This window comes from Brassica oleracea, chromosome C4, assembly GCF_000695525.1.
Source record: "Brassica oleracea var. oleracea cultivar TO1000 chromosome C4, BOL, whole genome shotgun sequence".
Lineage (NCBI taxonomy): Eukaryota > Viridiplantae > Streptophyta > Magnoliopsida > Brassicales > Brassicaceae > Brassica > Brassica oleracea.
Genome location: NC_027751.1, coordinates 51,156,711 through 51,183,499, shown reverse-complemented (window position 1 = coordinate 51,183,499; position 26,789 = coordinate 51,156,711). Strand labels below are relative to the sequence as shown.

Below are 26,789 nucleotides of genomic sequence, written 5' to 3'. Positions count from 1 at the left end.
GCATTCTACGCGGTGGAACGTGCCTCGCATGGTATACCACCAAATGAATACCACTTGATGGACCATCTAAGTTCAGACGTCATACAATATGTCTTTGGTTGGGGAATAAACTTCTCGTCCCAACGTCCGAACCCCAATATCAGCATCTATAGTCAAGGCTTCCTCAACCAGGGGGCATTATCGCTCTTCCTCTTGGCCAACGCTGTGTTTCCACGAACACATCCAGTTCTGGCTTTCTATTTAGATCGCCTCTCGTTCTTATTAATCGTGATCTCAACTTACTTGGCTTCTCTCTATATGTTCCCTCCCTACGTTGCTATAATTCCGATCTTAGTTATTGCTATTATCTACATGTTTTCCCATTTCAGGCGTTAACACTTGGTTACTTGTTACTTGCCATTATGGTCCAAGTTGTTACAAATTAAAAAAAATGTCAATAATAATGGGGTTTTTATTTAACTTTCAGTCTCTGTTGTGTAAATAATAACTGCGATTTTTATCATTGCAAAAAAAAAAAAAATCAAACTAGGTCTACTCCGTTTCATATCATTTTTATTTTAGTTACTTAAAAGAAATGTTATGTATTATATAGCATGCCTATACATTTGCAAATATAAAATGTTTATTATATAGCTCAGTCTGTGTTTTTATTCGTGTAAGCTGAGTTAGTTGTTTTATGAGTTATAGCTTGACCGTTGACAAATTTTTTTTTAGAATTTTACCATAGCTGTTGGTGGTGTGGAATCGTGATTCTGATAGAGACTACTACATGGACCCACTGGTGGAGCCGGACAAACAATTTAACATGAGCACATAATTATATTTATAATATTAAATTAATAAATAAAAAATGTTACTTTTATTATAAAATGTTAATCAAAAATAATTTACTATAAGCTATAAAAAATAAGAAACATTATTTACTTTCTTTTATTTATGAAATTGTTTATAGAATAATATTTGGAATTATTTAAAAAATGTACAAGTTCTTAATGCTACAGCTAAAACTAAGTTGAAAATATATATACAAAAGTCTTTATGTTTATTACATATATAGTAATATGTTAATATCTTACATAACTTGTTTTTGGTCATTGTATTATAAGGAACTAAACTGCATTATTAAATTAAATAATACATTATTTACTATGTTAATATTATTTATTTAGTAGCAATGAATGTAAAGTTGAAAAAAAACAATAAACAATGAGCTTAGAATGTGCTTCAGAAAAGAAATTAAAATATAAAGTTGAAATACAAATAAACAAAGGAAAAGATATGTTAACCAAAAAAAGTACATTAACATTGCTAAAACAAAAGTAAGAAAAATGCTACTAATAGTGAAACTATCAAAGCAGCAATTCATTGTGAGAAAGAAAAAACATGCAAAGTGGGCATTCGAACTCTGTAAAGCTGGATTTAGCCGATAGCACTTAACCAAATGTTCTACAAATATCGCTGCTGCTCTCTCGATAACTAAGTAAGAGATAGAGAAGGAGACAGAAGAGACGGAGCAAGGCGTAAAAGTAGAAGCAGAAGTAGGGATCGTAGAAGGCGCGATAGTGATGATGACCGGGACAGGGAGGAACCGAAGAAAAAGAAGATGAAGGAAGATGGAACCCTTGAGATTGAGAGCATCTCTGGGACTGAAACCCTTGAGATAAGCAGCTGAAGAAGGAGAAGACAACTTATCAAACCAGGCCATGGTTTTTCATATATCCTGCTACTACTCGATCCTACTAACTTTGGTTTCGGTTTCCGAGTTTGTTCTGTATGGAGAATCTTTGATGTAAAACAAAATGGTGAGTTCAGGTTACTGTGTGTTTAATGTCATCATATCTTTTGTGGACACCGTCGTGCATCAAAATGGATTCAAACAGTATCTGAAACGGCACCGTCATGGCTCTCTAGCTCATATATCAGCATCTGTAATTGTTTTGGTCAGGAGAAATGAGATGCTACATTTCATTATGTGCCTATAACAGCAACAAGACAACGTGTGTATTAAAGCAAATGCCAGCTTAATTTGTAGCAGTGATTACAAAAGATCTCTTCTAATGTTAGTTAACCAATGACAAAACTATCAATCGCCTGTTATTTACACTATTAGTCGATCCCCGGTTAACAATAAACAAAAGGGATTAAGAACTGTTAGGTTGGTGGCTTCATCTTTGACAGAAGATAACGGCAGGTCGAAAAAATGGATGCTGCAGCCGCCTGAACCGCCAAATTAGTCTCCTGACTGGTCCCATCTTTCCCCAAACTGCAGATGGTATTGTAAAGCAAGAAAAGTGGTTAAACCGGTCTTTTTAAGCGCTTCAACAGGACTGTTTGGTCTTTAGTTTCCTCACCTTGCCTCATTCATCTGGCGTAAACCTTCGTTGCATCGTGACTGCATATCCTTCACGTGGTTTAACGTGCTATCCTGCGAATTTCAAATACATTAAAACACCGCCTTGAGCTTAAGAACCATTCGGACTTGAAAACGCAGTAGATAATGTATATACGCACAAGATCTTTCTCTTCATCATTGAGACGTTTCTTAAACTCATCAAATTTCGCAGACCACCTCATCTTATGCGCCTTTGTTACTGTTTCATCACCAGAGGTACATTCCTGGTTGGCAGAAGAAGATTCCTTTGATGATGAGACAAGAAGTGGCAACTCGGCCTTCAAAGTATCATCAGCTCTATTCTTACTCTCCTTCACAGCTGCAACAAAAACATCATAAGATCTTACTCAGATCACTAAAACTAAGTCAACTTGAGAAGCCTCTTCAAAATAAGTAAATACGCACCTGAAAGCCGTTCGCTGAGGTCTTGGTGAAGAAACTCCAACCACTGTGAAGCTACAGTAGCAGCTAAAGAAACAAAAGCAAACAAACATTTTTTTTTTCCTTTTTAAGCATTTCTTTCCTTTTTTAAACAAACTAAACTATTTTTATTGGTAATAGCAGCAGCTAAAAAAGGAAATAAACATTTTTTTTTGCCTTTTTAATCATTTCATTCCTTTTAAACAAACCTAAACTGTTTTTATTGGTAATAGTAGCAGCTAAAAAAGGAAATAAACATTTTTTTACCCTTTTTAATCATTTCTTTCCTTTTTTAAACAAACCTAAACTGTTTTTATTGGTAACAGTAGCAGCTAAAAAAGGAAATAAACATTTTTTTTTGCCTTATTAATCATTTCATTCCTGTTTCCACTTCTACAACGAACTAATCATCATGCAATAATGTACACTAACATTTATCCTTCAGCTTCCAGATTAACTTTAATCAGTAATCTTAACTGCTTTTATTTAGAAGAAACTGAAACATGATCAAAGGCACTACTAACATTCAACAGCAAGCAACTTGGCTTGTTCCGTGTTTGTCAAGGAAATGGCATGATCTGATACCTTAGAGTCTAACGCCCTATCTTCTCTAGCTGAATCTCGAATCAAAGCTTCAAGAGATGAGTAGACCTCTTCTTTACTCCTGACATGTTTAATGATCCCCGGTTTCAACCCCGCCAGCAATCCACTTGGCGGCGCGGTAGCAACAACATGCTGGTCCTTCTTCTTATTAGGGACTTGGTTTGTCTTGTTTGAAGAATCGTCTCCTCTCCTCTTCTTACGCTTTCGCGGCCTCGACGCCACAGGTCCACCCAAAGGGCCTGAGAGATAACCGTTCCGCTTCATTTCCATCCACTGCCGCATAGACTCTTGCTTTTCCAGTGCGCTTGACATTTGATAAGGATGTGAAAGGGAAGCGTCACGTGGGATAACAACAACGGATTCAGTAACCTCATCAACATGTACTCCTCCTCGTGTCTCACAGTTAGTAACATCTTTCACGGTACGAGTCTCAGGCAAAGCGTTAGTAACTAATCTATCATCGTATTTAGAAACTGAGCTGGCCTTCTTAGGCTTTACATCTTTAGCCAAAACATCTGTAACAATAAAAGCAAGAAAATTTATAACAAATCATCAGAAAATTTAAGTGACAAATATCTTTTCTTTAAGACTAAATTTGAGTAATATTAGTTACCAGAATCTGTTGGGATAAGCTTGAAAGAAGATTGAGAGAAAAGGCAATCCTAATCCTATTTGTGTTGAGATTATAAAGAGATAAAGATAAAGAGATTGTGATATATCTAGATATGATATTACTTATAGGAAAAGGATTGTAAACATCTATATATAAAGATGTCGAGAGAGAGATGAGATGTGTGAGGAATATTGTGATTGTGAGAGCTTAAGTTTTTGAGCTAGTTTTCTTAAGCTAATAAGAAGAGATACATTCTTATAATCTGTGTGTTCTTTACAAAGGTTTACAACAATATATAATTCTTCTTCTCTTTTTCTTTTCAGCTTTTCGTTGAAGGTCTCCAATAAGGATAGAGGCTCTTCATCGATCAAGTGCCCTACTCTTACTGCAACTAACTATACCGTGTGGGCCATGAGGATGAAAATTCTACTCAAGGTTCACAAGGTGTGGGAAGTTGTCGAAACCGAGGGTACAGACGACGAGAAGAACAACATGGCTGTGGCGCTTATCTTTCAGTCAATACCAGAGGCGTTGATACTACAGGTTGGAGAGCTAAACAATGCAAAGAAAGTATGGGAGGCAATTCGAACGAGACATGTGGGAGCTGAGCGTGTCAAAGAGGCGAGATTACAAACGTTGATGGCTGATTTCGATCGACTTAAGATGAAAGAGACAGAGACGATTGATGATTTTGTTGGCAAACTATCAGAATTATCGTCAAAGTCAATGGCACTAGGAGAGGAAATCGAAGAAACCAAGCTGGTTAAGAAGTTTCTCAAGTGTTTGCCTCGGAAGAAGTATATACACATCGTAGCTTCCTTAGAGCAAGTCCTAGATCTCAAGACCACAAGTTTTGAGGACATTATAGGACGTCTGAAAGCCTATGAGGAGCGTGTTGCCGAAGATGAGGATAATCAAGAAGATCAAAATAAGTTGATGTATGCGAACATGGAGCCACAACAACAGCAAACTCGTGACTACAACAACAACAACAACTTTAGAGGCAGAGGTCGTGGAGGACGCTTCTTCAATAGGGGACGTGGTCGTAGAAGATTCAATGGACCAAGAGATGCATCAAGGCTCACTTGCTTTCGTTGTGACAAAACAGGGCATGTCGCGTATGACTGTCCGGATCGGTTACTTAAGCTCCAAGAAACACAAGAAGTAGACAACTCGTCGACTCAAGAGGCAGATGAACTGATGATGCATGAGTTAGTATACTTAAATGAAGAGAAGATAGTTCCAAGCAACTACGATGGAAGAGATGGAGATGACAACATCTGGTACCTAGACAATGGGGCTAGTAATCACATGAGTGGTGATCGAAGATACTTCTCCCATGTCGATGATTCTGTGAGCGGTAAAGTCAGGTTCGGTGATGATTCCAAAATCGACATCAAAGGGAAAGGATCAATAGAATTTATAGACAGAAACGGAGAACAGAGGAAAATCACAGATGTGTACTTCATTCCCGATCTCAAGAGCAATATAATCAGTCTGGGGCAAGCAACTGAAGCGGGATGTGATGTGAGAATGAAAGGAGAGTGCTTGATAATGCGAGATTTCCATGGGAAACTTATTGCTAAAGCAACAAGATCCAAAAACAGGTTGTATAAAGTTCGTATGGGGATTAAGGAGGATCTATCACTTCTGACTACAACAACATCAGAGTCAATTAAGTGGCATTCAAGGTTGGGTCACATAAACATGGAGACCATGAAATCTATGGTGCAACGAGAGCTGGTCATGGGAATTCCAAAGTTTGACATTGAGAAGAAAGTGTGTGGATCGTGCTTATTGGGAAAACAAGCACGACAATCTTTTCCACAGTCTACCGCATACAGAGCTACAAAGAAACTCGAGTTGATTCTCGGTGACCTATGTGGACCAGTTAATCCAAGCACAAGTGCAGGGAACAAATACGTTTTTGTCCTCATCGATGACTACTCGAGATACATGTGGACCATACTACTTAAGGAGAAAGGAGATGCATTTGGAAAATTCAAAATCTTCAAGAAACTTGTAGAGCAAGAAACAGGAGAGCACATTCAAACTCTCAGAACAGATCGGGGAGGAGAATTCGTTTCAAAAGAGTTTAATCTGTTCTGTGATGAGTGTGGAATTAAACGACATCTTACCGCTCCGTACACTCCTCAACAGAACGGAGTGGTGGAGAGACGCAATAGGACACTGATGGAGATGTCCAGGAGCATCATGAAGCATATGTCAGTCCCTAACCGACTATGGGGAGAAGCAATCAGACACTCTACCTATCTCCTAAACCGCATAGCCACAAGAGCATTAAAGGATCAGACGCCATACGATCTTTACCGTGGGAGAAAGCCAAATGTGAGTCATCTGAGGGTTTTCGGATGCATAGGGTATGCAAAAGTGGACTCGAAGCTCTTGAAGAAGCTAGATGATAGGTCTCGGATGCTTGTCCATCTTGGGACAGAGCCAGGATCTGAGGCATATCGCCTCCTTGACCCACAGACAAGCAAGATAGTGGTAAGCCGAGATGTGATTTTTGATGAGACAAAAGGATGGAACTGGAAACGAGATAAGATAGAAGAAAGTAGTGATGGAGGTTTTGAAGTCACGGTCGGAGTGTTTGGAAATCATGGGATCACAGAACAGAACAATGTACACAATGAAGAAGAAAAGAAACCAATTGTTAATGGTGATGAGACAATTACCGCTAGTGATCAAGAAAGTGATGTAGAGAGCGAAGAAGATCAACCTCAGTTAAGAAGATCACAACGCGAGACCTCGAAGCCGAAGACATTTGATAAGGATGTGAAAGGGAAGCGTCACGTGGGATAACAACAACGGATTCAGTAACCTCATCAACATGTACTCCTCCTCGTGTCTCACAGTTAGTAACATCTTTCACGGTACGAGTCTCAGGCAAAGCGTTAGTAACTAATCTATCATCGTATTTAGAAACTGAGCTGGCCTTCTTAGGCTTTACATCTTTAGCCAAAACATCTGTAACAATAAAAGCAAGAAAATTTATAACAAATCATCAGAAAATTTAAGTGACAAATATCTTTTCTTTAAGACTAAATTTGAGTAATATTAGTTACCAGAATCTGTTGGGATAAGCTTGAAAGAAGATTGAGAGAAAAGGCAATCCTAATCCTATTTGTGTTGAGATTATAAAGAGATAAAGATAAAGAGATTGTGATATATCTAGATATGATATTACTTATAGGAAAAGGATTGTAAACATCTATATATAAAGATGTCGAGAGAGAGATGAGATGTGTGAGGAATATTGTGATTGTGAGAGCTTAAGTTTTTGAGCTAGTTTTCTTAAGCTAATAAGAAGAGATACATTCTTATAATCTGTGTGTTCTTTACAAAGGTTTACAACAATAGAATCGAGATGTTGCAGTTTTAGAACCTGATTCATCTTTCTCTTCGGAACCATCTTCGTTACCGCGCTTCTCGCCGGAAAGCTGGGAAATTTGGAAGACCCAAAGAGACAGAGAACACAACCCATGAAACCAATTGCAACAAGAAAGCAAGATTTGAGGAAGAAGAAGAAAGAAAGTCATCGGGAAAGCTTTAAAAGGAGCAAACCCCAGGAATCGATGGCGGTTGCGACGAAGGCCCAGATGAAGTTTCTCTCTTTTCGTCCATTTTTACACACCAGAGGTAGATTGATTTTCAAAGAAAAGCCAGGAGGAGTCCACGCTGTTGAGGATTCTATCGGTTTCCCGCAAGCTTCAATGTAGCTCAAATCGCAATCTAATCGCAAACAATCAATCTCAGTGTGGAATCGAATCAAGCGAGAAAGTAAACGACACAAGAGTTTTTGTTAACCCGGTGTTCACCGCACTCCTCCGATGTGGAGAAGCCGCTATACTCACCGGAGAGAGAATTAGGTCTCTCAACCTTTCCAATAGATGAAACTGAGAAGAGTACAATCACCGGAGGTTACACTTGTGTTCTTCCTGTCTCGGTTACAATCACCACGAGATACAAATGGAATAGAGGAAGAAGATACAAGAAGCTGAGCCTAGATACACAGAGAATCTCCTTCTCTCTCTCACCAGCTCCAACACTCTGTCGCGAGCTCTCTCACTACCTCGAGCTCTCAGTCGCGAACTCTCTCACTCAGCCTTGACTCTCTCACTCCGGATCGATCGAGCTCTCGCTCACAGTCTTGAGCTTTCTCAGCTCTCTTCTCAGATTATGTTGCAGACGCTTGACGTCGTAACTCCTTCGTCTCTTGATGACGACGACTTGATGAAGCTCAGAAAATATCTTCAGCTTAAGTGGTTAATGACTCTCCACTTGAAGTTAGCCAAAGCATGCCTAACTCACGTGCCTTTCATAAGACCAACATTAGCTTGAGTAAACCTTCTCCTTGGCTGAGAGACTTAAAAGATAAGATGACATATTTCTACACACGCAAACGAGAACGAATGGAGAAGGAAGAAGAAAGAAAGGGGCTTTTGAATTCAAATTTTGATAAGTGAACAGTTTTTTTCTCGCGTTTTCGCTCCCTTTTATATCTCTCTATCGTATAATATAAACTCCCGTATTAGCAAAATGTCATTTTCGCTAATCATCTATGTAGTTTTAAGTTTGTTTCCTCTACCAACTCAATTGCCCGGTTCAGTAGTGGTTATACAGATGATTTAAATACCAAACACAAAGTATAAAACACAGGATAAACCAAAAAAACAAATATAATGTGTTTTGTTTATATTGATATAAACCGTCGTCCCAATGTTATTTTGTACAGAAAATATAACGAACATGTTGAGAGTACTCCTATATTATAACCGTAATGATTTTATAACAATTATATATTCAACATTTCATGAGGATTATTTTGTTTCTTGTTTAAGTTAGTTGAGTTAATTGAGTTTAGAAAAAAAAAAGTTGAGACTGTTTCGTAATCGGCTATTCTCTTTGTTCAATGTAAAAAACGAACAAAAGAATCTAATGCAACCTTAGGATATCATTATTGGAAGTCCTTGTGCTTGGGTTCTTAATATATACATAAGGAACTTTCGATTTGAGTTTCCGTAAAGTTTTTAACCCGTAATTATATACGCATATATAATACTCTTTCTGTTCCTTAATATTACATATTCTAGGAAAAAAATTTGTTTTAAAAAAATCCATTTTTTACATTTTCAAGACATGTTTTATTTACTAATTGCAAATTTCAAAAAATTTAATTGCACTTACTGAATTGTTATTGGCTTAAAATTATGAAACAAAGATAAACACAAAAAAATATGCAAATTTAATGTGTTTTATTAAAATGTGTGAAAAATCTAGAATATGTAACATTAAAAAACAGAGAGAGTATATACATATACATATATATATATATATTAAGGACCTAAGCACAAAAACTTGCAATAATGATGCTCTTACAAAAGTTTAATCAATTATATTCTTAAATTTAAATAGAGAGAGGAAAAACATTTTTAAAGACAAGTTTAAAACTTCTAATATTTTTTTGAACATATTTAAAGACAAATTTGTAATATTTATTTATTTTGAAAATTTGTAATATATGTATCCAAAATATTACAAATGATAATAAATACTTAAATTTGGAAAAGAATCGTTTTTTTAATGCACGATTTGGTGCAATTAAATTATTAGAAATATCTAAACAAAAACAGCAACAAATAGGGTCGGATTTTCTATGATTAACATGCATAAGAAACATAACAAATTACATATCCATAGATTTTAATTACTTTCTTAATACGCTGCGCAAACGACGTCGTGCCATCATCTTAAGACAGAAAAACGTGAAATCTGAATCTCTCTTTCGCTGTCCGATTCCGACAGCTAGACAGACAGAGGAGAGAGAGAGAAGGCACGAAACAGAGAGAAGAGAAGGAGACGATCCCAAGACAATGGACGATCCTTCCAACACGACGAAATCCAACCAATGCCCACCACCTCTATCCACCGCACCTCCGACGTCGACGCCGTTCCGTGGTCCCTACCACCGGCGAGCTCACTCAGAGGTTCAATTCCGCCTCCCCGAAGATCTAGATCTCTCCGAACCATTCGGAGGGTTCGAAGACCTCGGATCCGAGGATGATCTCTTCTGCTCGTACATGGACATCGAGAAACTCGGATCCGGATCCGACTCCGCTGGACCCTCCGCTCCGAGATCCGATAACCCGTTTCCCGAGGCTGGGGACTCGAGGCCTAGGCACAGGCACAGCCTCTCGGTTGATGGTGGGTCTTCGACTCTGGAGTCGATCGAGGCGAAGAAAGCCATGGCTCCTGATAAACTCGCTGAGCTTTGGGTCGTTGACCCTAAGCGAGCTAAAAGGTTTCGTCTTTAACCTCAAAGTTCGTGTCTTTTTTTTTTTGTTTGTTTCTTGTAATAGTGCAAATAATCTGATAAAAATTGAAATCTAGTTTCTGTTTAGTTCGTTAAGATCAATTTCGCGGGAAAAGGACAGTTTCTTTATGAGTTTTTTTTGTGCTGGTGTTGATATGTACGTTTTGATAGTTACGTGTTACATTACTTTTCTTTGACTCTGAGATAGAATCTCAACGGTAACTGAGTTTTTAGTTAGCTTTTGCTAGGTCTTTTTTGGGTGAGAGAGACCATGAGGGTCCCATTTGTGATTAGAATGCTAACGAGTTTCTATGGAAATACGCCTCTTTCATGATGATGTGATGTCCCCCCAACTAGATACTTTTGGACTAGATTTGTAGGTTCATGCTTGTTGTACAATCTTGTTTGGTTAGAGATCCTATCTAGTGATAACTTGTTGAAACAGTTGAGTTAATTGATTATTTTGTGTGATTAAAATGATTATTTTGTTTCTTGTTTAAGTTAGTTGAGTTAATTGAGTTTTAGAAAGAAAAAAAGTTGAGACTGTTTCGTAATCGGCTATTCTCTTTTGTTCAATGTAAAAAACGAACAAAAGAATCTAATGCAACCTTACAAAAGTTTAACCAATTATATTCTTAAATTTAAATAGAGAGAGGAAAAACATTTTTAAAGACAAGTTTAATAACTGGGGATGATACTTCTCGTTTGGCTTGAAACAGTTTCATTTCGTAACATTCAAACTTTGGATATGATCCCTTTTCACATTACCTTTTAGTAGTCAACTAGATATTTTTGGACTAGCTTTTGTTTGATTTATCGGTTCAAGCTTGTTGTACAATCTTATTTTGGTTAGAGATCCTATCTAATGATGACTTTTTGTGTGTGGTACTTCTCATTTTGCTTGAAACAGTTTCATTTTGTAACATTGAAACAGTTTCACATTCCCTTTTAGTAATCAACTGTATGGAAATGAAAGTTACATTTTCAAGTAGCCTTGGTTAGGAAAAGTTCGGGCTAAACTTTGTGTGGGATTTTGATATATTTAATCTCAGAGTTTCTAAAATTGTGATGAACCTCTGGTAATGGCATGACTATTCTAAACTCTTATAACATTAGAAATGGAAACATTTAATTTGATTGATTAATGCTACAGTTCTCTGATCTTGTATGGCTCACTCTGGTGCAGGATAATGGCTAACCGACAATCTGCTGCTCGTTCAAAAGAGAGAAAGGCTCGTTATATAATGGAGCTCGAGAGGAAAGTCCAGACCTTGCAAACCGAAGCTACCACCCTCTCAGCACAGCTCTCTTTGTTCCAGGTTTCTTATTACACACTTCATTTGTAGTAACATTACATTCTCTTCTACTGTGCCTAATAACTTGCTTCTTACAGAGAGACACAACTGGTTTGTCATCTGAGAACACAGAGCTCAAGCTTCGTTTACAAGTCATGGAACAACAAGCCAAGTTGCGAGATGGTATGTGTAAACCCTCTCCCTTCTCTTCTCTTTCGGTTTTAAGTTCATTTTATCAATGATTCTTTCTTCCGTACGCAGCACTCAACGACCAACTGAAAAAGGAAGTAGAGAGGCTCAAATTCGCCACCGGAGAAGTCTCACAAGCTGATGCTTATAACCTCCAAATGTCACACATGCAATACTCTCAACAACCACAACAACAATCCTTCTTTCAACATCATCAGCAACAACAACAGCAAACCGATGCTCAAAACCTGCAACAAATGACTCATCAGTTTCATCTCTTCCAGCCTAACAGCAACCAGAACCAAAACCAAAACCCTCAGCTTATGCACCACGCTACTTCTAACGCCTCTGGTCAGTCTCATTCCTTTGCAGAGGCAATGCATGAAGACCATCTTGGAAGGTTACAGGGGCTTGACATTAGCAGCTGTGGCAGAGGTTCGAACTTTGGTAGGTCTGATACTGTCAGTGAAAGCAGCAGCACCATGTGAAAGCTGCCTTTGTTGATAAACCTTATTCTTTTACTCTCCCTTGACCGTCGTCTGATTCATTTTTTTATTTCTGTAAAACTGGTTTCAAGTTTCAATTTAGAGACCACAGGTGTTTTTAACTTTTCTGATTTTTCTGTTTCCTTATTCATCTGTATGTTCTCTTTGTTTCCTTTACTAGTTGCTTCTTCAATCATCCTTGTAAATGATGGTTGTATTTGGATTTGGCTTTGCCTCAAACCAGACAAGATATTGTTTTGTTTTACATGTCCTCTCGCATCATAGTTCCATATTGCCTGAGCTTGAAGCACAAGTTTCTTAGGACTCCTATAAAACCCTAAAGTCTGAAATCACTTGACTGTTTTTTTCAGTTTTATAAAACCACACTATGATTCAACTACTACAGACCAAGATAATTTCATAAAGTGTTCTAAAAATCGCTGTAAACGGCATTAGATATAAATATTTAAAAAAAAAATCGATCTAAACACTCAAAAAAATCAGTTTAGTCGTCAGTTTAATCAATAATCTCAAGCGTCTAGTTATCTTATTGAACATTGATTTCATCAGAAACTTATAAATATTTTGGAAAAGCCCACTTAAGGTTACAAACTATAATAGGGTTACTTGTTAACAGAGTCTAGACACAAATGTTGAGGCCACTTTAACGGTACCCTAACTACCAAACAAAAAAATTAAATACTCACATGAGAATTTCTGAACTATATCTTCAGAAAAGCTTAACTGAACTTAAGTTTATCTTGTGTCGGTTCAGAAGTTGGGTCATTGAAATGGCGTTCTCTTTGGGACAGTGACCGTTCTTCAGGAATGTAGTTTTATGACCAGTCCCAACAGTTTTGGGGCAAGTAAGAGACAATCACCTTGTGATGGTTACTGAAAATGTGGTCCCTTTTGTTTTCTTTTGGTACATTCTGGATAGATCTCACGTGACCTTTTTTGTGGATACAATTAAACAGTTCGTTTCTATTTGGTTTCAATCTAATTCTTGCTGTTCTTCCTGCTAGTATAGATGAGAATGTAGATAGATGCATGATTCTAAGTTTAAGGCTTTTTGTGACAAGCAACTTAAGCATTTACACCCGTCCGATCAGATTGGTAGCGAAGTGTGTAACACTGAGAATGGCTCCCAGACTTTAACTACTAAACAAACGAACTCAACCACTTGAAGATTCTTTGTCAAGAACATTTTACCCAAACAAGGTAGTTTTCAAAAAGTGAAGCTAATCCCATTATCTATCTTTAATAGTGTATATATATCATACATGTACCAGCTTGTGTTGACTAGCAAATAATCTTTCTTGTTGTGATTTTATTTTGAAAATATTGACTCAACATCCACTAAACAAGATTGAATTTGCCGGAAGAAAAAAACTCATTTTTACATTATCAGAGAATCATGAAGGAACCTAGTTAAAAACGAACCATATATGGCCACGAAAATGACGTATCATAAAATTGCGTGAGAGGAGCCTCACACGTCAAGGGCCTCTTGCATGTGCGGTAGGACCATCTAAATGACCACTTAGTAAATTCTCTTTTATTAATTGAAGTGGCCTCTCTGGTCAAATGCATAAATAGCTAAGCGAAATAATATCAGAAATCAAATCCCAAATTTAAAACTTATCACTTTATATTTTCTCTTTGATTCATTATAGTGACCTCTCTAGTCAATGCATAAATAGCTAAGCTAAATAATATCAGAAATTAACAGGTGTAGTGGTAGTCCAGTAGCGCTTGTGAAAATAAACCCAATACGGCGAACCCTGGTTCGAACCCCGCTTGTCATACGGATATGGGCTATTGCTTTCGACTCATTTGAATGTTCAGGAAAGGGTCTATCTGTGAATTGTACTTCTACCCGAAGTTAGGTATGTGTCTTTAATAAACTCGGGTTTAACCCTTTTATGTTCAAAAAAAAAATAATATCAGAAATCAAACCCCAAAACCAAAATTTATCAATATCACTACATCCCGATTCCAATGTTCTCACATTAACCTTAAAGATTAGCACTGTGTAAATGGATCAATAACAAATACAGATTGCATCATAAATGTTCTGAACTAATACTAGTTTTAAACTGACATCTCATAAGTTTGTTAAAAAAATTGTAAGTAGCTTTGAACATACTGAAGTCGTTAATTTGTATTCTCTTCAACACAAATAAAATATATGATCATATGACCAACGCAAAACGACGAAAGAAGCCAAAGTGTTAGTATAGTTTAATGCTATTGTAATGAATTAGTTCTTATTTTTTTAGTTCAAACCCTTTTTAGTACAAAATGTTTTTAAATCTGAATTTTTAAAAGTTAAAGAGATTAAAGATCTAATATCCAAAACTTCCAGAATCTATATGGAAGAGACAAGTTAATAAAGACTTGCGAAATGAAGCATGTGGAAGTAGGAGCCACTTGATCAGTAATCACAGTTAGTCTAACCGCAACATTTGCATGTGGCCACAACCTTCAAAGTCTCCTTCAGAATACAATCATAAATACGAATATTTTCCTCTATTTTCCTAACTGTTTAATTTTTTTTCACATATATTATACAATTATAAATACAAATCTGGCCGCAACAAAAATCTATAAAAAATCAAATGACATTATACTCAAGATAAACGGTGGCATACATTGTTGACTTTTACCGCTAGTTATCCAAACAAGTTACACATTTGGCAATCTTGAATTTTAAGCTCTCCATCTTTTACGAGAAAACCTCATGTATATAACTGCATGAACGAATACCGAAATTGATAAGGACATACATTGGGATTTAACGAGAAATAACAGGCACAATCCTCTCGCAAATTGGCTAGAGAACACTTGAATAAAATATTTGAATGCCCAAAAAGGTGAAAGAAGAGGCACACCAATAATACATTTAATAAATAAACATTTTTTTAACAATATTATCTCTTGCCTCTATTATAAATTCCAAAACTTCTCTATATAAACTCAATCCCTCCACATTTGATTCCATATCACTCTCACATTTCTCACCTAATCATATCCAATACTCAAAACCGAATAAACCAACCTCTTTCCTAAACAAAAACAAAAACAAAAATGTATACTATAACATCAAACTCCAAATATTCTATGATCTCAATATTATCCATACTCAGCTTATTATTCTCCCTCCAAGGAACTCATGGAGACTACGGAGGTTGGCAAAGTGGTCACGCCACGTTCTACGGTGGCGGAGACGCTTCCGGGACCATGGGTATGACCAAGAAAATAAAATATGCTTATGTTATCTAATAGCTAATCAAATATCTTATACGTGCGTATGTTAGCTAACATGTGACCTATACCTACATATTTCAGGTGGAGCTTGTGGCTATGGGAATCTGTATAGCCAAGGTTACGGGACTAACACGGCAGCTTTAAGTACGGCTCTGTTCAACAACGGACTCACGTGCGGTGCGTGCTACGAGATGAAGTGCAACGATGACCCGAGATGGTGTCTCGGTTCCACTATCACCGTCACGGCTACAAACTTTTGTCCACCGAACTTTGGTCTCTCCAACGACAACGGTGGATGGTGCAATCCTCCTCTTCAACACTTCGACCTAGCCGAGCCAGTTTTTCTCCAAATCGCTCAGTACCGCGCCGGCATTGTCCCTGTCTCTTTCCGAAGGTCGGTTTTACTTGTCTTAATGCTTGGGATGCAAGTAATAAAGTTGCAATAGTTTCAAACCCTAATTTCTCGCATTTTTCAAGAGTGATGTGTAAACACGGAACATTCCCTTTTTAGCATATACAAGTGGAACGGTCGAACATAACTATATCCTAAAAACAAAAATTCTAACATTTATAAAATAGATGTATAAGTTAGAGCTTAAATTTTAGTTATGCTTCTAAATTTATAGTCTATAATTTATTTATTTTTTAAAACATAGATGGAGCTATTACCTTTTAAAAATATATTACTATTTATTTTAGTCAAAAAAAAACTATATTACTATTTATTTTAACATATGGTCAATTTTTGTTGAACATGGTCTAGCAAACAAACTGTTAAAACTAAAGTAATGAATTAAGATATGTTGTTGTGTAAACGCAGAGTACCGTGTATGAAGAAAGGAGGGATAAGGTTTACCATCAACGGACACTCCTACTTCAACCTCGTTCTTATCTCAAACGTAGGAGGAGCAGGCGACGTCCATGCCGTCTCGATCAGAGGCTCAAAAACAGGCTCCTGGCAAGCAATGTCTAGAAACTGGGGCCAAAACTGGCAGAGCAACTCTTACCTCAACGGCCAGAGCCTCTCGTTCCAGGTCACCACCAGCGATGGTAGAACCGTCGTTAGCAATAACGTGGCTCCTTCTAACTGGCAGTTCGGACAAACCTTCCAAGGTGGTCAGTTCTGAGTCCACACATCATGCTCGTTTTGGGGGTGCTGGTGTGGCTGCGTATTGCTGAGGTGGCTCGTAAACACCCACTAGACCTAGCCCTCTTCTCTTTTTTTTTTGTGTGTCTCTTATTTACGAGATGTTGCTTACAATGATTGTATTTGTCGTGCCTGCAAGGAAGCAAGTTGAAATTAATAAATCAAATTTATACTAGAATATCTTCAACATTTTCTTCTAAAACATAAAAACTCTATTAGAACGTTGAATTTTCTTCGATGTATACTTTTATAATAAAGTTATTTTATTTTTAGAGAATATAAAATATTATAGAGACATAAATTTTATTTCTATAATAGAGTTATTCTACTTAAAAAAAAATATAGACGTTTTACCTAGAAAAGAGCATTTTAACTTTGGAGTCGAGTCAACTATCGTTACAAGTCGATAACCGCGTGAAAGAATAGTATCTTCGTCTCTGTTCTTGATCTTTGTTTTCACAAACGGTAAGATTCACGTCGGAGACTTGAAGAAAAGCGGAAGCCAATCAAGGTTATGGACTGTGACGGCAAAGAAGTTGCTTTCAAGTTGTCAGAAAATTGTGTTCTCAAGATTGTTCAAGGCGACATTACCCAGTGGTCCGTCGATGGCTCGTCAGATGCTATTGTAAGTTCTCTTTATCGCTCTCTCCTCTTATGTTAGGTCATATTTCTATATACATAAGGAAAGTCTTTTTACCTTTTTTGTGACTTCTCTACACACTTATGCTTTGATTAGCTTTCTTAGATGCACTAGGATTTGATTTCATCAGACCTTATTGTATCTCTTGTTTCATTACAAGTTAATGAAAATTCACATACTTAACAAAATAAATACATAAGGTTACAATTTAGAAAATCAGAAGGCTGATTCTTTTTGACGCCTTGATTATATTTTAAGTTTGAACTTGGAGATTATGGAAAATACGATTGCTCCAGGTTAATCCAGCAAATAAGCGTATGCTAGGTGGTAACGGTGCAGATGGAGGTACTTCTTTTCTATATAAGTTCTTTGTCTGAAAAATATCATTAAATGAATGTGATCTAAAGTCTAAATAATTAATTGGAAAGCCATTCATGCTGCTGCTGGGCCACAGTTGAGAGCAGCATGTTATGAAGTTCGAGAAGTTTTTCCCGGAGTCCGGTGTCCCACCGGAGAAGCAAGAATCACACCGTGGGGTTTTGATCCTTTCACTTTTTTTGTTCTCTTCTTTAATGTGTAAATGTTCTGAGTTTTGAGCTTGTTGATTGTTTTCTGCAATGAGTAGAGGTTTCAACTTGCCTGCATCTCATGTGGTTCACACTGTTGGACCAGTGTATAATGCTAAGAAGAATCCTAAGAAACTATTAGAAAGTGCCTACAGGTAAAAAAAATGCATTTTAGTGTGTATAGTGAAGTGTTTATTTCTGTTACTTCTTCAGTTATGCTTTCTCTTGTAGATTGTGTATCTCAATATTTTGTTTTGGTAACAGGAACAGTCTAAGAGTGGCTAAGGAGAACAATATCCAGTACATTGCATTTACTGCAATATCTTGTGGTAGTTTCAGGTAAAGTTATAGATATTTAGAATAAACATAAACTTGATATATAAGTTGTTGGTAACATATGTTTTCAGACTTTTTTTAATCTTTAGAGAACGACAAGTACACATGATATGAAAACTTTTTGTTTTGTATCTGATTGTTAGGTATCCATTGGATGAAGCTGCTTCTATAGCTATCTCCACCGTTAAGGAGTTCGGTAAAGATTTTAAAGAGGTAAATTTCTTGCCTTCCAACTATAGCTAGTTTCATTTACCCTTTGCTTCCTTTTTCCATTATGGTCATGAACATATCAAAGATAAAACATTTGTTTCGGCCTCCAAAATTCAAATGGCTAATAATATGTATACTGTATATAGATTGTTGGGCTCCCAAATTAATCCAAAAAGAAAATATGTATTGATCATTTATCCCTTATTTCCTGATTGATTCAAACCTTTGAATTTTACACTCGGTCTTGACTGTTATTGCCAATGATGTCTTTGGTCTGAAACAAAAGTCCAAGAAAAATCTCTTTTTGACAAGTGTTGGATCTTTCCACAGGTGCATTTTGTTCTGTTCAGCGACGATACATACACGACGTGGGTGAACACGGCGAAAGAGTTGCCACATTCGCCACAAGACATAATATTATCCTCCCCGTCGACGAGGACAACCAAAAGTGGATTCTTCAGTAAACTCAACTGTTTTTCCTAAATGTTAAAGACCGTCTCATCTCACCATGTAGAAAAATTTGTATCCGTCTCGTGACTCTCAAATAAGGGGAAAAGATGTGTATGATACACTCTTTTATCGTTCTTTTCTCATCTGATCAGGCCCATACCGAGGCCCAATAACAAGTTTTTAACAAGTAATGGGCCAAAACCTTGGCGAGGACTCGAGACTCACTCAGATGAGACGACTCTGTGCAGTAGCAGGAAGCGCGACTCTCCCAAAACTACACTCGAGCTCTTCCATCCTTGCTCGAATCAGGCTTCGACACTCGTCTCCGCCACTTTCGCCGTTAGGGAGTGAATCTTCTTCATCTATTCTCTCTTCTTCCCGATTGCTAACAGTCTCATCCATGGCTTCTGGAGCTGTTTTCAATTTGTCTGATTCTAGTATTCTCCAAATCCTTAAAGGCGACATCACCAAATGGTCCGTTGATGCATCCTCCGATGCTATTGTAAGCCCTCTCCTTCAGTCCTTGTCGAACCCTAGCGCAGGACCTTTCCAGAATGTGGATAGATTAGTAAAAATTAGATATGATTATCAGCCAAACGATGTGCTTATGCTCTTATTAACAGTCATTCTTTGATAAATGATCACTTGGAGTTGGAGTCATACTCAATAGGATTTTATCAATCTTTTTTCGGCTTATTTGGTGATATTGTAAGCCTCACCTTCTCGATCAGTACTTCTCCAATGATCTGACACTGATCATTTATCCAAGAACGAGCATAAGTTAGTGAAGCCTCGTTCTTTGATAAATGGTTGATAAGCTCTTTATCATTCCCATAGAACACATTATAATCACGTCTCTGCTAGTGATTCACCGTTTACTTTTGACGTAAAGCAGTCTGTTTGTTCAGGTGAATCCAGCAAATGAGAGAATGCTAGGTGGTGGTGGTGCTGATGGAGGTGATTTTTTTACGAAACCTTGATGATCTCCAAACCCCATTGTTATTGGTATGAACTTTGTGATTATCTATGTCTGTGACAGCAATACATAGAGCTGCTGGGCCACAGCTTAGAGCAGCGTGCTATGAGGTCTCTGAAGTTCGTCCCGGTGTCCGTTGTCCATTAGGTGAAGCAAGAATCACTCCGTGGGTTTACTCTGTCTTCTTCTTCTTCTCATGTATAATTAAGTGAAGGTTGATTAATGAAGATGTTTTTTTGCAAACAAATGGAACAGGGGTTTTAACTTGCCTGCATCACGCGTGATTCACACCGTTGGACCTATCTACGACTCAGCTGTCAACCCTAAAGAATCCCTCACCAATTCTTACAGGTAACCTCAGTTTCTCTTGTTCTACCCTAACTGGCTTTTGTCTTCTAGACATATGCCTCAGTTCATCCCTCTGTTTGCTTGCTACAGGAATAGTCTGACAGTGGCTAAGGAAAACAACATCAAGTACATTGCATTTCCTGCCATATCTTGTGGGATTTACGGGTAAGTTTTTTTTTCTCAGCCAGATACTTAGAGAACGCGTTCTATTGTTTCTCTAGTCAGGTTTGCTCTTAGAAAACATTTTATGTGCAAAGTAAAAAAAAAAAGGGAAACTTGTGTACCGAATGTGTTCTTGTTGTTGTTAGATATCCTTTTGATGAAGCTGCTGTGGTCGGTATATCAACCATCAAAGAGTTCGCCAACGACTTTAAAGAGGTAATGGTTGCTTCTCTCCTCCATACACTTCCATGGATTCAATGCAGTAACTGATACCTTTTTAACAATCTCGTATTGTCATTAGGTGCATTTTGTTTTGTTCGCCGAGGATATCTATAGCGTGTGGGTAAACAAAGCTAAAGAAGTGCTACAAGAAGCTTAAGCTTCCCTCTGCCGCTGCAGCCTAAGTAGTCCCGAGTAAAACATGAGTTATATTGCTATGTTGTGTTGTGTGATGAGAGCCTTTTGTGATTCTCCACACAAAAACATTTGTTATTTGTTTTAGTGTGTTGAGAGCGTTGTGATTGTTCGTAAATGGTTATGGTTTTTGCTTTATGCATCTTTGTTATACCAAACACGTACTACAAATCAAGCAACTTGGTTGGCAGTTTTTTTTTTTTTTTTTTTTTTGTCATCAGCATAAACAGACTCATACAGATACAGACTCTGTGAACCAAACTGGGAGATGGCGATCTATGTGAACGACGAAAGACGGCTGTTTCCTGACACTATGTGCTAGGCTATCCGCCTTTGTATTTTGCGTTCTTGGCACATGGACAATCTAAGATATAGTATACCAAATATTGAGGGATTATAAAATTGAGATGAATTTAAACGACAACAAGAAGAAGGAAAATGATAGGTTGTACTAAGATGATTCAAGACTGAAAGAGAATAAAGCCCAAATAGAAACTAAAAGAGAATAAAGCCCAATATCTCTCGAAGCCCTAAAAGTAAGCAATAAAATCCATCTACACTCTTAACCCAGTCGTCGTCAGGAAGAGAGTAACCCTAGCAGCAGCTTTTCAGCTCACGAGGAGAAGAGATCGCAGTCGCGTATCAAAGAAATGGTATATTCATCTTCTCTTTGTGTTGCTTAGATTAGATTCATCAATCGTCATTGTTGTTGTTGCTGCAGACTTTCAAGCGTAGGAACGGAGGGAGGAACAAGCACAACCGTGGCCACGTCAAGCCAATCAGATGCTCCAACTGCGGCAAATGCTGCCCCAAAGTAAGCACTACCAAAATCGATCTCTCCTCCATAGAAATCACAACATTCTCTATAGAGTTGGATTTTGATTTATTGTGGTGGTGGTGGATTAGGACAAGGCCATAAAGAGGTTCATAGTGAGGAACATCGTGGAGCAGGCTGCCATTAGAGATGTTCAGGAAGCCAGCGTCTACGATGGTAATCTTTTTATTAAAAAAAAGATGTGGAATGTGTATTAGCTAGCGTATAAGATTGCCTGGTTCAATGTTGGTTCATTGGTTTATTGTAAAATGGTTATTGAGTCTGTAAACCGGATTAAACCGGAGTCTAGTTACTATAAATGTGTGTGAAATTGAATTGTTGGTAATGTGTAGGGTACACGTTGCCTAAGCTGTATGCGAAGACGCAGTACTGTGTCTCGTGTGCGATTCACTCTCACGTTGTTCGAGTCCGTTCCCGCACTAACCGCAGGGTTCGTACTCCCCCTCCACGTTTCGTCAGACGCAAGGTACTAATCTCTTCCTCTTCCTAAGTTTAGAACACAGTTGAATCTTGCAATAACCAAAATTCCTTTTATAGTTTAGTTGTTTCACAATATTCTTTATTGACTTCTAAATGATATGTGAAACTGCTCTCTTCTCTATTTTGTTGTTGTTTGAATGAAGAATTTTTACTTATTGGGTTTTCGTAATTTATGGTTTATACCAGGAGGATGCGCCCAAGCCTGGACAACCTGGTCAGACTCCTCGTCCTGCTGGAGCTGCAGCTGCACCGCGTGCCTGAAGCCTCTTCCGCATATCTTTGTTTCAGCTTTTCTGTTTTTGTTTCTCTTTATGTTTGGTTCAGTTACTCAATACTACTACTACAATTTGAATCTCTTTTATTAGTGGTTGTTTCGACTTTGATTATATTTTGAACCTCTGTGTCTTGTTTTGCTCCAACAGATCAATGCTCTTTTCAATTTTCCCCATCTGTTATTTTTCATTTCTTCAGTGATCTGTTTTTGTATTAAATCGAAAATTTTATACTGCCATTACAGCCTCTAACAAAGACATACCATCTTGAGAAAGTCCATTTCATTCTTTAAAATGCTTCACGAATTACAGTATTGCCTTGGATACTAACGCCCTACTTTTGGAGTTTTCACTTCTCTGTTCCAATGGGTCACTTCTTCTTGATTTTTTGGCCTTCACTTTCTTCTAGTAACTAGGTGTCAAGCTCCATGGTCATGTGTGTATCAGTATCATATTCCTAGTACTAAAAGAGGTGGCAAGACACCTAAACGGACCGTACCAAGAACAACATCAATTGGAAAATTTTGGTCTTGGTGGAGCTGAGGATTTGATGTTTGACATCGATGAACTCTTAAATCTAGAATATAACGTCACTCAACTACAGGGTTTTAATGATTGACACTGATGAACTACTTAATGTGGAAAGTGACGTCCCTCAAAGACATTTACAACAAGCGGTGCTCAAGCTCAAGATGTAGGAAGACTTGCGGCTCAAGTCATGTTTTCTGTCTGTGTTGACCTAAGAATCATCTTACATTGTCGTTCGAGTTTGTTTGCTTAACTTGCTGTGCACGAAAGCGATTGTATCGTCTCTCTTGATTGTATTAAATTCACATCTCTGAATTATATTACTCTCGTGATTACTCTCATAATCCCTCACTTATTTCAACGATCTTAATATTAGTTTCCGTGGCTATAGGCTACATGTTTCCTTCAAGAAGTTGTTACTCATGTTTGGTTTATTTGTTGATCTGGTAAAGTAGTCCAACATGAATACTTTTCATGAATATAGTTTGAAATAAGAGTAGTTACTTTGAATTGTACAAATAATGGTAGAATGATGATTATGCATGTTTAGTGTAATAATGATGAATATAGATAGAGCAAGAGACATAAATAAGTACACAACAAATTATTTCATCAAAAAACATCACCGATTATGTGGACCATTGCAAAGCTCTCATCACATAATATGATCTGAGAAAAAAAACATAATGCACTAAAAAGACTAAAGACTGCAAAATTTTCTGTTTCTTTCTGAAAAGATGAATCTACTTCATTCATCTGAGTTTTCGCGTTGCGATGTAAGGAAACCAAAAACTTGCCTTAGATTCCCTCTAGATGGCCTCGCATTCACAGCGTATTTGCATATAAATATAAGCATCCGTCGCATTTCAAGTTTTGTTATACTCTTTTCTTCAAAAGATCTCCCACCATCAAAAGTTCCTGCGTTATGACAAACATTACACACCAAAAGATTTCAAGTGTTTTAGATTAATATGTGTTTCAAGTTTATGACATTACCTTCTTCATTGAATAATGATATTAAGATGGCCAAACATACACATACACTGATATCTTCCCCTATCATCAATCACAAGACCAACATTATTAGGTACAAAAAACATACAATCATGTTTTGAAAAGAATACAAACTTACCGTCTTGACAACAAACTAAGAGCTTCTTCCCCACACTCACCTTCATCTTAGCAAAGTTCACCGCGGTGGGAAGGTTCTTTAGTATCGAAAACCTATCAAATTTTGAACCCTGGAGGAAACATACACTTCTTATAATGATTCTTTGTTTTGAATGAAAAAAAAATGTGTTAAGAGTTTGTTTTTTTTTTTAAACATACCATCATAGGTAGATGCAAATGCTCTTCAAAATGTGATGGAGGGACTGATACTGGATTTTTATCGCAGTTTAATATGCAGCAGTCAATAGAAAACACCTTACTAGCTGCACAACAAAAGCTCATAGTTAATGCAAAATCATGAGTGAATTATGATTTATATAAAGCATAGAAAACAAACTCGCCTACTTGTGATGACCCAAGCGCAAGATTTGTTGATGCCAACCAAGACACTAAGCTTTCTTCACCAACTCTAGGTTTTGGTACACTAAGAGATAAAGTTTCGTCACTTTTGACTCCATTATTAGCTTTTGAGCTTTTTACAACAACCTGAGGAGCTTCTTGACCCCTCTGAGCTCTATACACTCTATCACTCTCAACAATCTCCGCGACTTTCTGGTTACACACTTCTGGTCCTGAATCAATAAGATCATCAACATGGTTCCAGAAAACACTAGGGGACAAACCTCTTGACCAACTCTCTTCATCATCACCAGCCCCAGGGATATAACTCCAACTAAACTCTGAGTTGGTTCTGTATTGCTGAACTTCACCAGAATCAGAAGCTGAGACAAGGATGAGAGGAGTGAAGTCCCATGACTCATGATCAGGTACTTCATTCAACCACATGACTGTCTTCTGTGAAACCCAAAGAGGACGTAAAGGCTTCCACAAGCATGAAGCTAAAGAAGATATGTCAGCTCCACTCTCCTCTAACTGTCTAGTCCATTCATCTAAACGAGATTCAATAGAAGCCTTCTCTGTCTTGGAAACCCATAGTGGCATATGTAAACTACAGTCCCATGTATCTAACAACTGTCTTATGCTGCTTTCACCATGATCATCACTAGTGAAACCCTATTCAAGAACAAAGAAGACAAGGTTGTAAATAATGTTCTAAAAATTGGTCTAGGTGTCCCTTTATTCGGCATATCGGACCTAAACGAAATGATATCTAAAACAACTTAATAAAAAAATTCGTCTAGTCGTTCAAAAAATCGGTCTAGGCGTCCGTCTGATGAATAATCCTATATAAGGCGTCTAACTATAGCATAGCGTTTTCTTGAAACAAAGAATGTACTAATAATGCAGGGAATGTGACATGTATGTAACTCACTGGATCATTAGTGTTACATAATCTCTTCAAGTGATTATATATTGAGCGGTTCAATACACAACACCATATTGGTATCGTTTTCGACATGCTATCTGGAAACTTCTTTCCTTTACGAGTTGAATCAATGATGATACAACCTCCTTTCTCTCCTATCCATTCAAAGAAAAAAAACAAAGGCATAAAGATATGTTTCTTGATGGTTTAAGATCATGATCTGACTATATATTCAATCATTACCAGCGAGAAGAGGAAGATGGAGATTGAGACGAGAAGTGTTGAAAGACAAGTTGTTGGTATGACCGTCGGTGGATTTAAAATAACATGTTGCATCGAATCGTGGAGAATACCAAAGACCACAACGAAGGTTAGCGAGGAGAGGAAGCTTTGGCCATAGGTTCGAGATCTCGTCTACGAAGAGTGAGTCTTGGTAGATTGATCTAAGAGCGTTGTAGAGGCTGTTGTCTCTTCTCTTTATACTCCTTGCAACTCTGTAAATACTATCTCTGGTCGTCCTTGGTTCTCCCGCCTTTTCCGCCATGTTCTTTTTCAGACAAAACACAACTCTGGTTCTATAGTTCTGACACAAAAGAAAAAAACTAATCTAGTTTAGGCTCAGGGCTACGGATATTATCTAAATATGCAAGTACAAAGCAGAGGAAAAGCGGCGCAGCAGATGAAACAGAGGAAGAGGAAATAAGGGATAAATAAGTTAACCAAACATTGTTCTGTTTTCTTGGTTTAAATTAAAATAGTCGGTTTATCGGTACATTTCGGTTTGAGTTTGGTTTACATCATATAAATCAAGAAAGGTATAGAACGGTTGCTGGTTTGTTTTTAACTAAAAACAAAGTATAAATCAAATAAAACAAACAAACAAAAACATGGATTTAATCCAAATAAACGAGGATAAACCTAATCTATTAAAAAAGAAATTAAGCAAACAGAAAACCTGAAATATAAGGAAACAGTTAGTATGAAGTGATGTTTCACAATCACACATGAAATAGGAGTGAGAATGACTACCAACGAATTAAGATGTAATTACCTAGCAGATAAACTATCAGAGACGAAGGCACAATGTATACAGTATACACACTATTGGGGCTTGTGCACCCAGTAAAATATGAATATTTACAATTTTATATATAAATTCACAGAAATTTTTTAAAGTGAAATGATGAAAACTCTAATGTGCATCTCTAACATTTTGTAAGTTTAACTATCTTCGTTTTTATATTTATTTTTATTTTAATCAATAGTGCAGCCATTAGAGCATCTATAAGGTTATTAGTATTCAACACCCTATATTACATTTTAACATTCAACATCATCTTATTTCTCTTTCACCTATTAATTCAACAACCATATAATTTTTGTGGCC

General features: G+C 37.2%; 7 protein-coding genes across 7 annotated transcripts; 5 read left to right on the top strand and 2 right to left on the bottom strand.

Moving 5' to 3' along the window:
* Nucleotides 1-2,151: 2,151 nt before the first annotated feature.
* Nucleotides 2,152-4,441, bottom strand: LOC106339185. Its single transcript, XM_013777982.1, has 7 exons — nucleotides 4,430-4,441; nucleotides 4,029-4,077; nucleotides 3,337-3,930; nucleotides 2,798-2,860; nucleotides 2,512-2,711; nucleotides 2,352-2,425; nucleotides 2,152-2,263 (listed from the first exon to the last, which is right to left on the bottom strand). Exons 1-7 carry the CDS (start codon nucleotides 4,439-4,441, stop codon nucleotides 2,152-2,154), a joined length of 1,104 nt encoding a protein of 367 aa, XP_013633436.1.
* Nucleotides 4,442-9,715: 5,274 nt separating this feature from the next.
* LOC106339785 (transcription factor RF2b-like) lies at nucleotides 9,716-12,596 on the top strand. The gene is made up of 4 exons (XM_013778658.1): nucleotides 9,716-10,350; nucleotides 11,549-11,681; nucleotides 11,756-11,840; nucleotides 11,919-12,596. The coding sequence occupies exons 1-4, from the start codon at nucleotides 9,923-9,925 to the stop codon at nucleotides 12,332-12,334; spliced, it is 1,062 nt and encodes a 353-aa protein (XP_013634112.1). The 5' UTR covers nucleotides 9,716-9,922; the 3' UTR covers nucleotides 12,335-12,596.
* A 2,719-nt stretch (nucleotides 12,597-15,315) lies between these two features.
* LOC106340229 (expansin-A8-like) lies at nucleotides 15,316-16,913 on the top strand. Its single transcript, XM_013779106.1, has 3 exons — nucleotides 15,316-15,578; nucleotides 15,683-15,995; nucleotides 16,422-16,913. Exons 1-3 carry the CDS (start codon nucleotides 15,422-15,424, stop codon nucleotides 16,726-16,728), a joined length of 777 nt encoding a protein of 258 aa, XP_013634560.1. The 5' UTR covers nucleotides 15,316-15,421; the 3' UTR covers nucleotides 16,729-16,913.
* Nucleotides 16,914-17,116: 203 nt separating this feature from the next.
* Nucleotides 17,117-19,037, top strand: LOC106340816 (macro domain-containing protein VPA0103-like). Its single transcript, XM_013779649.1, has 7 exons — nucleotides 17,117-17,373; nucleotides 17,685-17,733; nucleotides 17,817-17,919; nucleotides 18,014-18,109; nucleotides 18,219-18,293; nucleotides 18,434-18,503; nucleotides 18,831-19,037. The coding sequence occupies exons 1-7, from the start codon at nucleotides 17,263-17,265 to the stop codon at nucleotides 18,981-18,983; spliced, it is 657 nt and encodes a 218-aa protein (XP_013635103.1). The 5' UTR covers nucleotides 17,117-17,262; the 3' UTR covers nucleotides 18,984-19,037.
* Nucleotides 19,038-19,169: 132 nt separating this feature from the next.
* On the top strand, nucleotides 19,170-20,977 carry LOC106340451 (macro domain-containing protein VPA0103-like). Its single transcript, XM_013779330.1, has 7 exons — nucleotides 19,170-19,452; nucleotides 19,859-19,907; nucleotides 19,990-20,092; nucleotides 20,182-20,277; nucleotides 20,365-20,439; nucleotides 20,583-20,652; nucleotides 20,738-20,977. The coding sequence occupies exons 1-7, from the start codon at nucleotides 19,180-19,182 to the stop codon at nucleotides 20,813-20,815; spliced, it is 744 nt and encodes a 247-aa protein (XP_013634784.1). The 5' UTR covers nucleotides 19,170-19,179; the 3' UTR covers nucleotides 20,816-20,977.
* A 455-nt stretch (nucleotides 20,978-21,432) lies between these two features.
* LOC106340082 (40S ribosomal protein S26-3-like) lies at nucleotides 21,433-22,556 on the top strand. Its single transcript, XM_013778947.1, has 5 exons — nucleotides 21,433-21,503; nucleotides 21,572-21,664; nucleotides 21,757-21,841; nucleotides 22,018-22,151; nucleotides 22,352-22,556. Exons 1-5 carry the CDS (start codon nucleotides 21,501-21,503, stop codon nucleotides 22,424-22,426), a joined length of 390 nt encoding a protein of 129 aa, XP_013634401.1. The 5' UTR covers nucleotides 21,433-21,500; the 3' UTR covers nucleotides 22,427-22,556.
* A 1,000-nt stretch (nucleotides 22,557-23,556) lies between these two features.
* LOC106339712 lies at nucleotides 23,557-26,076 on the bottom strand. The gene is made up of 7 exons (XM_013778569.1): nucleotides 25,646-26,076; nucleotides 25,409-25,557; nucleotides 24,477-25,149; nucleotides 24,295-24,398; nucleotides 24,098-24,206; nucleotides 23,962-24,021; nucleotides 23,557-23,883 (listed from the first exon to the last, which is right to left on the bottom strand). The coding sequence occupies exons 1-7, from the start codon at nucleotides 25,944-25,946 to the stop codon at nucleotides 23,714-23,716; spliced, it is 1,566 nt and encodes a 521-aa protein (XP_013634023.1). The 5' UTR covers nucleotides 25,947-26,076; the 3' UTR covers nucleotides 23,557-23,713.
* Nucleotides 26,077-26,789: the final 713 nt, after the last annotated feature.

Coding starts and splice junctions, on each gene's coding strand:
- LOC106339185 (XM_013777982.1), bottom strand. Junction 3,931..4,028: donor GCTTATCCCAACAGATTCTG/GTAACTAATATT, acceptor TTATTGTTACAG/ATGTTTTGGCTAAAGATGTA. Junction 2,264..2,351: donor CGCCAGATGAATGAGGCAAG/GTGAGGAAACTA, acceptor TACCATCTGCAG/TTTGGGGAAAGATGGGACCA.
- LOC106339785 (XM_013778658.1), top strand. CDS start 9,923: ATGGACGATCCTTCCAACACGACGAAATCCAACCAATGCCCACCACCT. Junction 10,351..11,548: donor GACCCTAAGCGAGCTAAAAG/GTTTCGTCTTTA, acceptor ACTCTGGTGCAG/GATAATGGCTAACCGACAAT. Junction 11,682..11,755: donor CACAGCTCTCTTTGTTCCAG/GTTTCTTATTAC, acceptor TGCTTCTTACAG/AGAGACACAACTGGTTTGTC.
- LOC106340229 (XM_013779106.1), top strand. CDS start 15,422: ATGTATACTATAACATCAAACTCCAAATATTCTATGATCTCAATATTA. Junction 15,579..15,682: donor AGACGCTTCCGGGACCATGG/GTATGACCAAGA, acceptor TACATATTTCAG/GTGGAGCTTGTGGCTATGGG. Junction 15,996..16,421: donor GTCCCTGTCTCTTTCCGAAG/GTCGGTTTTACT, acceptor GTGTAAACGCAG/AGTACCGTGTATGAAGAAAG.
- LOC106340816 (XM_013779649.1), top strand. CDS start 17,263: ATGGACTGTGACGGCAAAGAAGTTGCTTTCAAGTTGTCAGAAAATTGT. Junction 17,920..18,013: donor GGAGAAGCAAGAATCACACC/GTGGGGTTTTGA, acceptor TGCAATGAGTAG/AGGTTTCAACTTGCCTGCAT. Junction 18,504..18,830: donor TCGGTAAAGATTTTAAAGAG/GTAAATTTCTTG, acceptor ATCTTTCCACAG/GTGCATTTTGTTCTGTTCAG.
- LOC106340451 (XM_013779330.1), top strand. CDS start 19,180: ATGAGACGACTCTGTGCAGTAGCAGGAAGCGCGACTCTCCCAAAACTA. Junction 20,278..20,364: donor TCCCTCACCAATTCTTACAG/GTAACCTCAGTT, acceptor TGCTTGCTACAG/GAATAGTCTGACAGTGGCTA. Junction 20,653..20,737: donor TCGCCAACGACTTTAAAGAG/GTAATGGTTGCT, acceptor TATTGTCATTAG/GTGCATTTTGTTTTGTTCGC.
- LOC106340082 (XM_013778947.1), top strand. Junction 21,665..21,756: donor GCGGCAAATGCTGCCCCAAA/GTAAGCACTACC, acceptor GTGGTGGATTAG/GACAAGGCCATAAAGAGGTT. Junction 22,152..22,351: donor CACGTTTCGTCAGACGCAAG/GTACTAATCTCT, acceptor GGTTTATACCAG/GAGGATGCGCCCAAGCCTGG.
- LOC106339712 (XM_013778569.1), bottom strand. CDS start 25,946: ATGGCGGAAAAGGCGGGAGAACCAAGGACGACCAGAGATAGTATTTAC. Junction 25,150..25,408: donor TATGTAACACTAATGATCCA/GTGAGTTACATA, acceptor GTTCTTGAATAG/GGTTTCACTAGTGATGATCA. Junction 24,399..24,476: donor GCTTGGGTCATCACAAGTAG/GCGAGTTTGTTT, acceptor TTTGTTGTGCAG/CTAGTAAGGTGTTTTCTATT.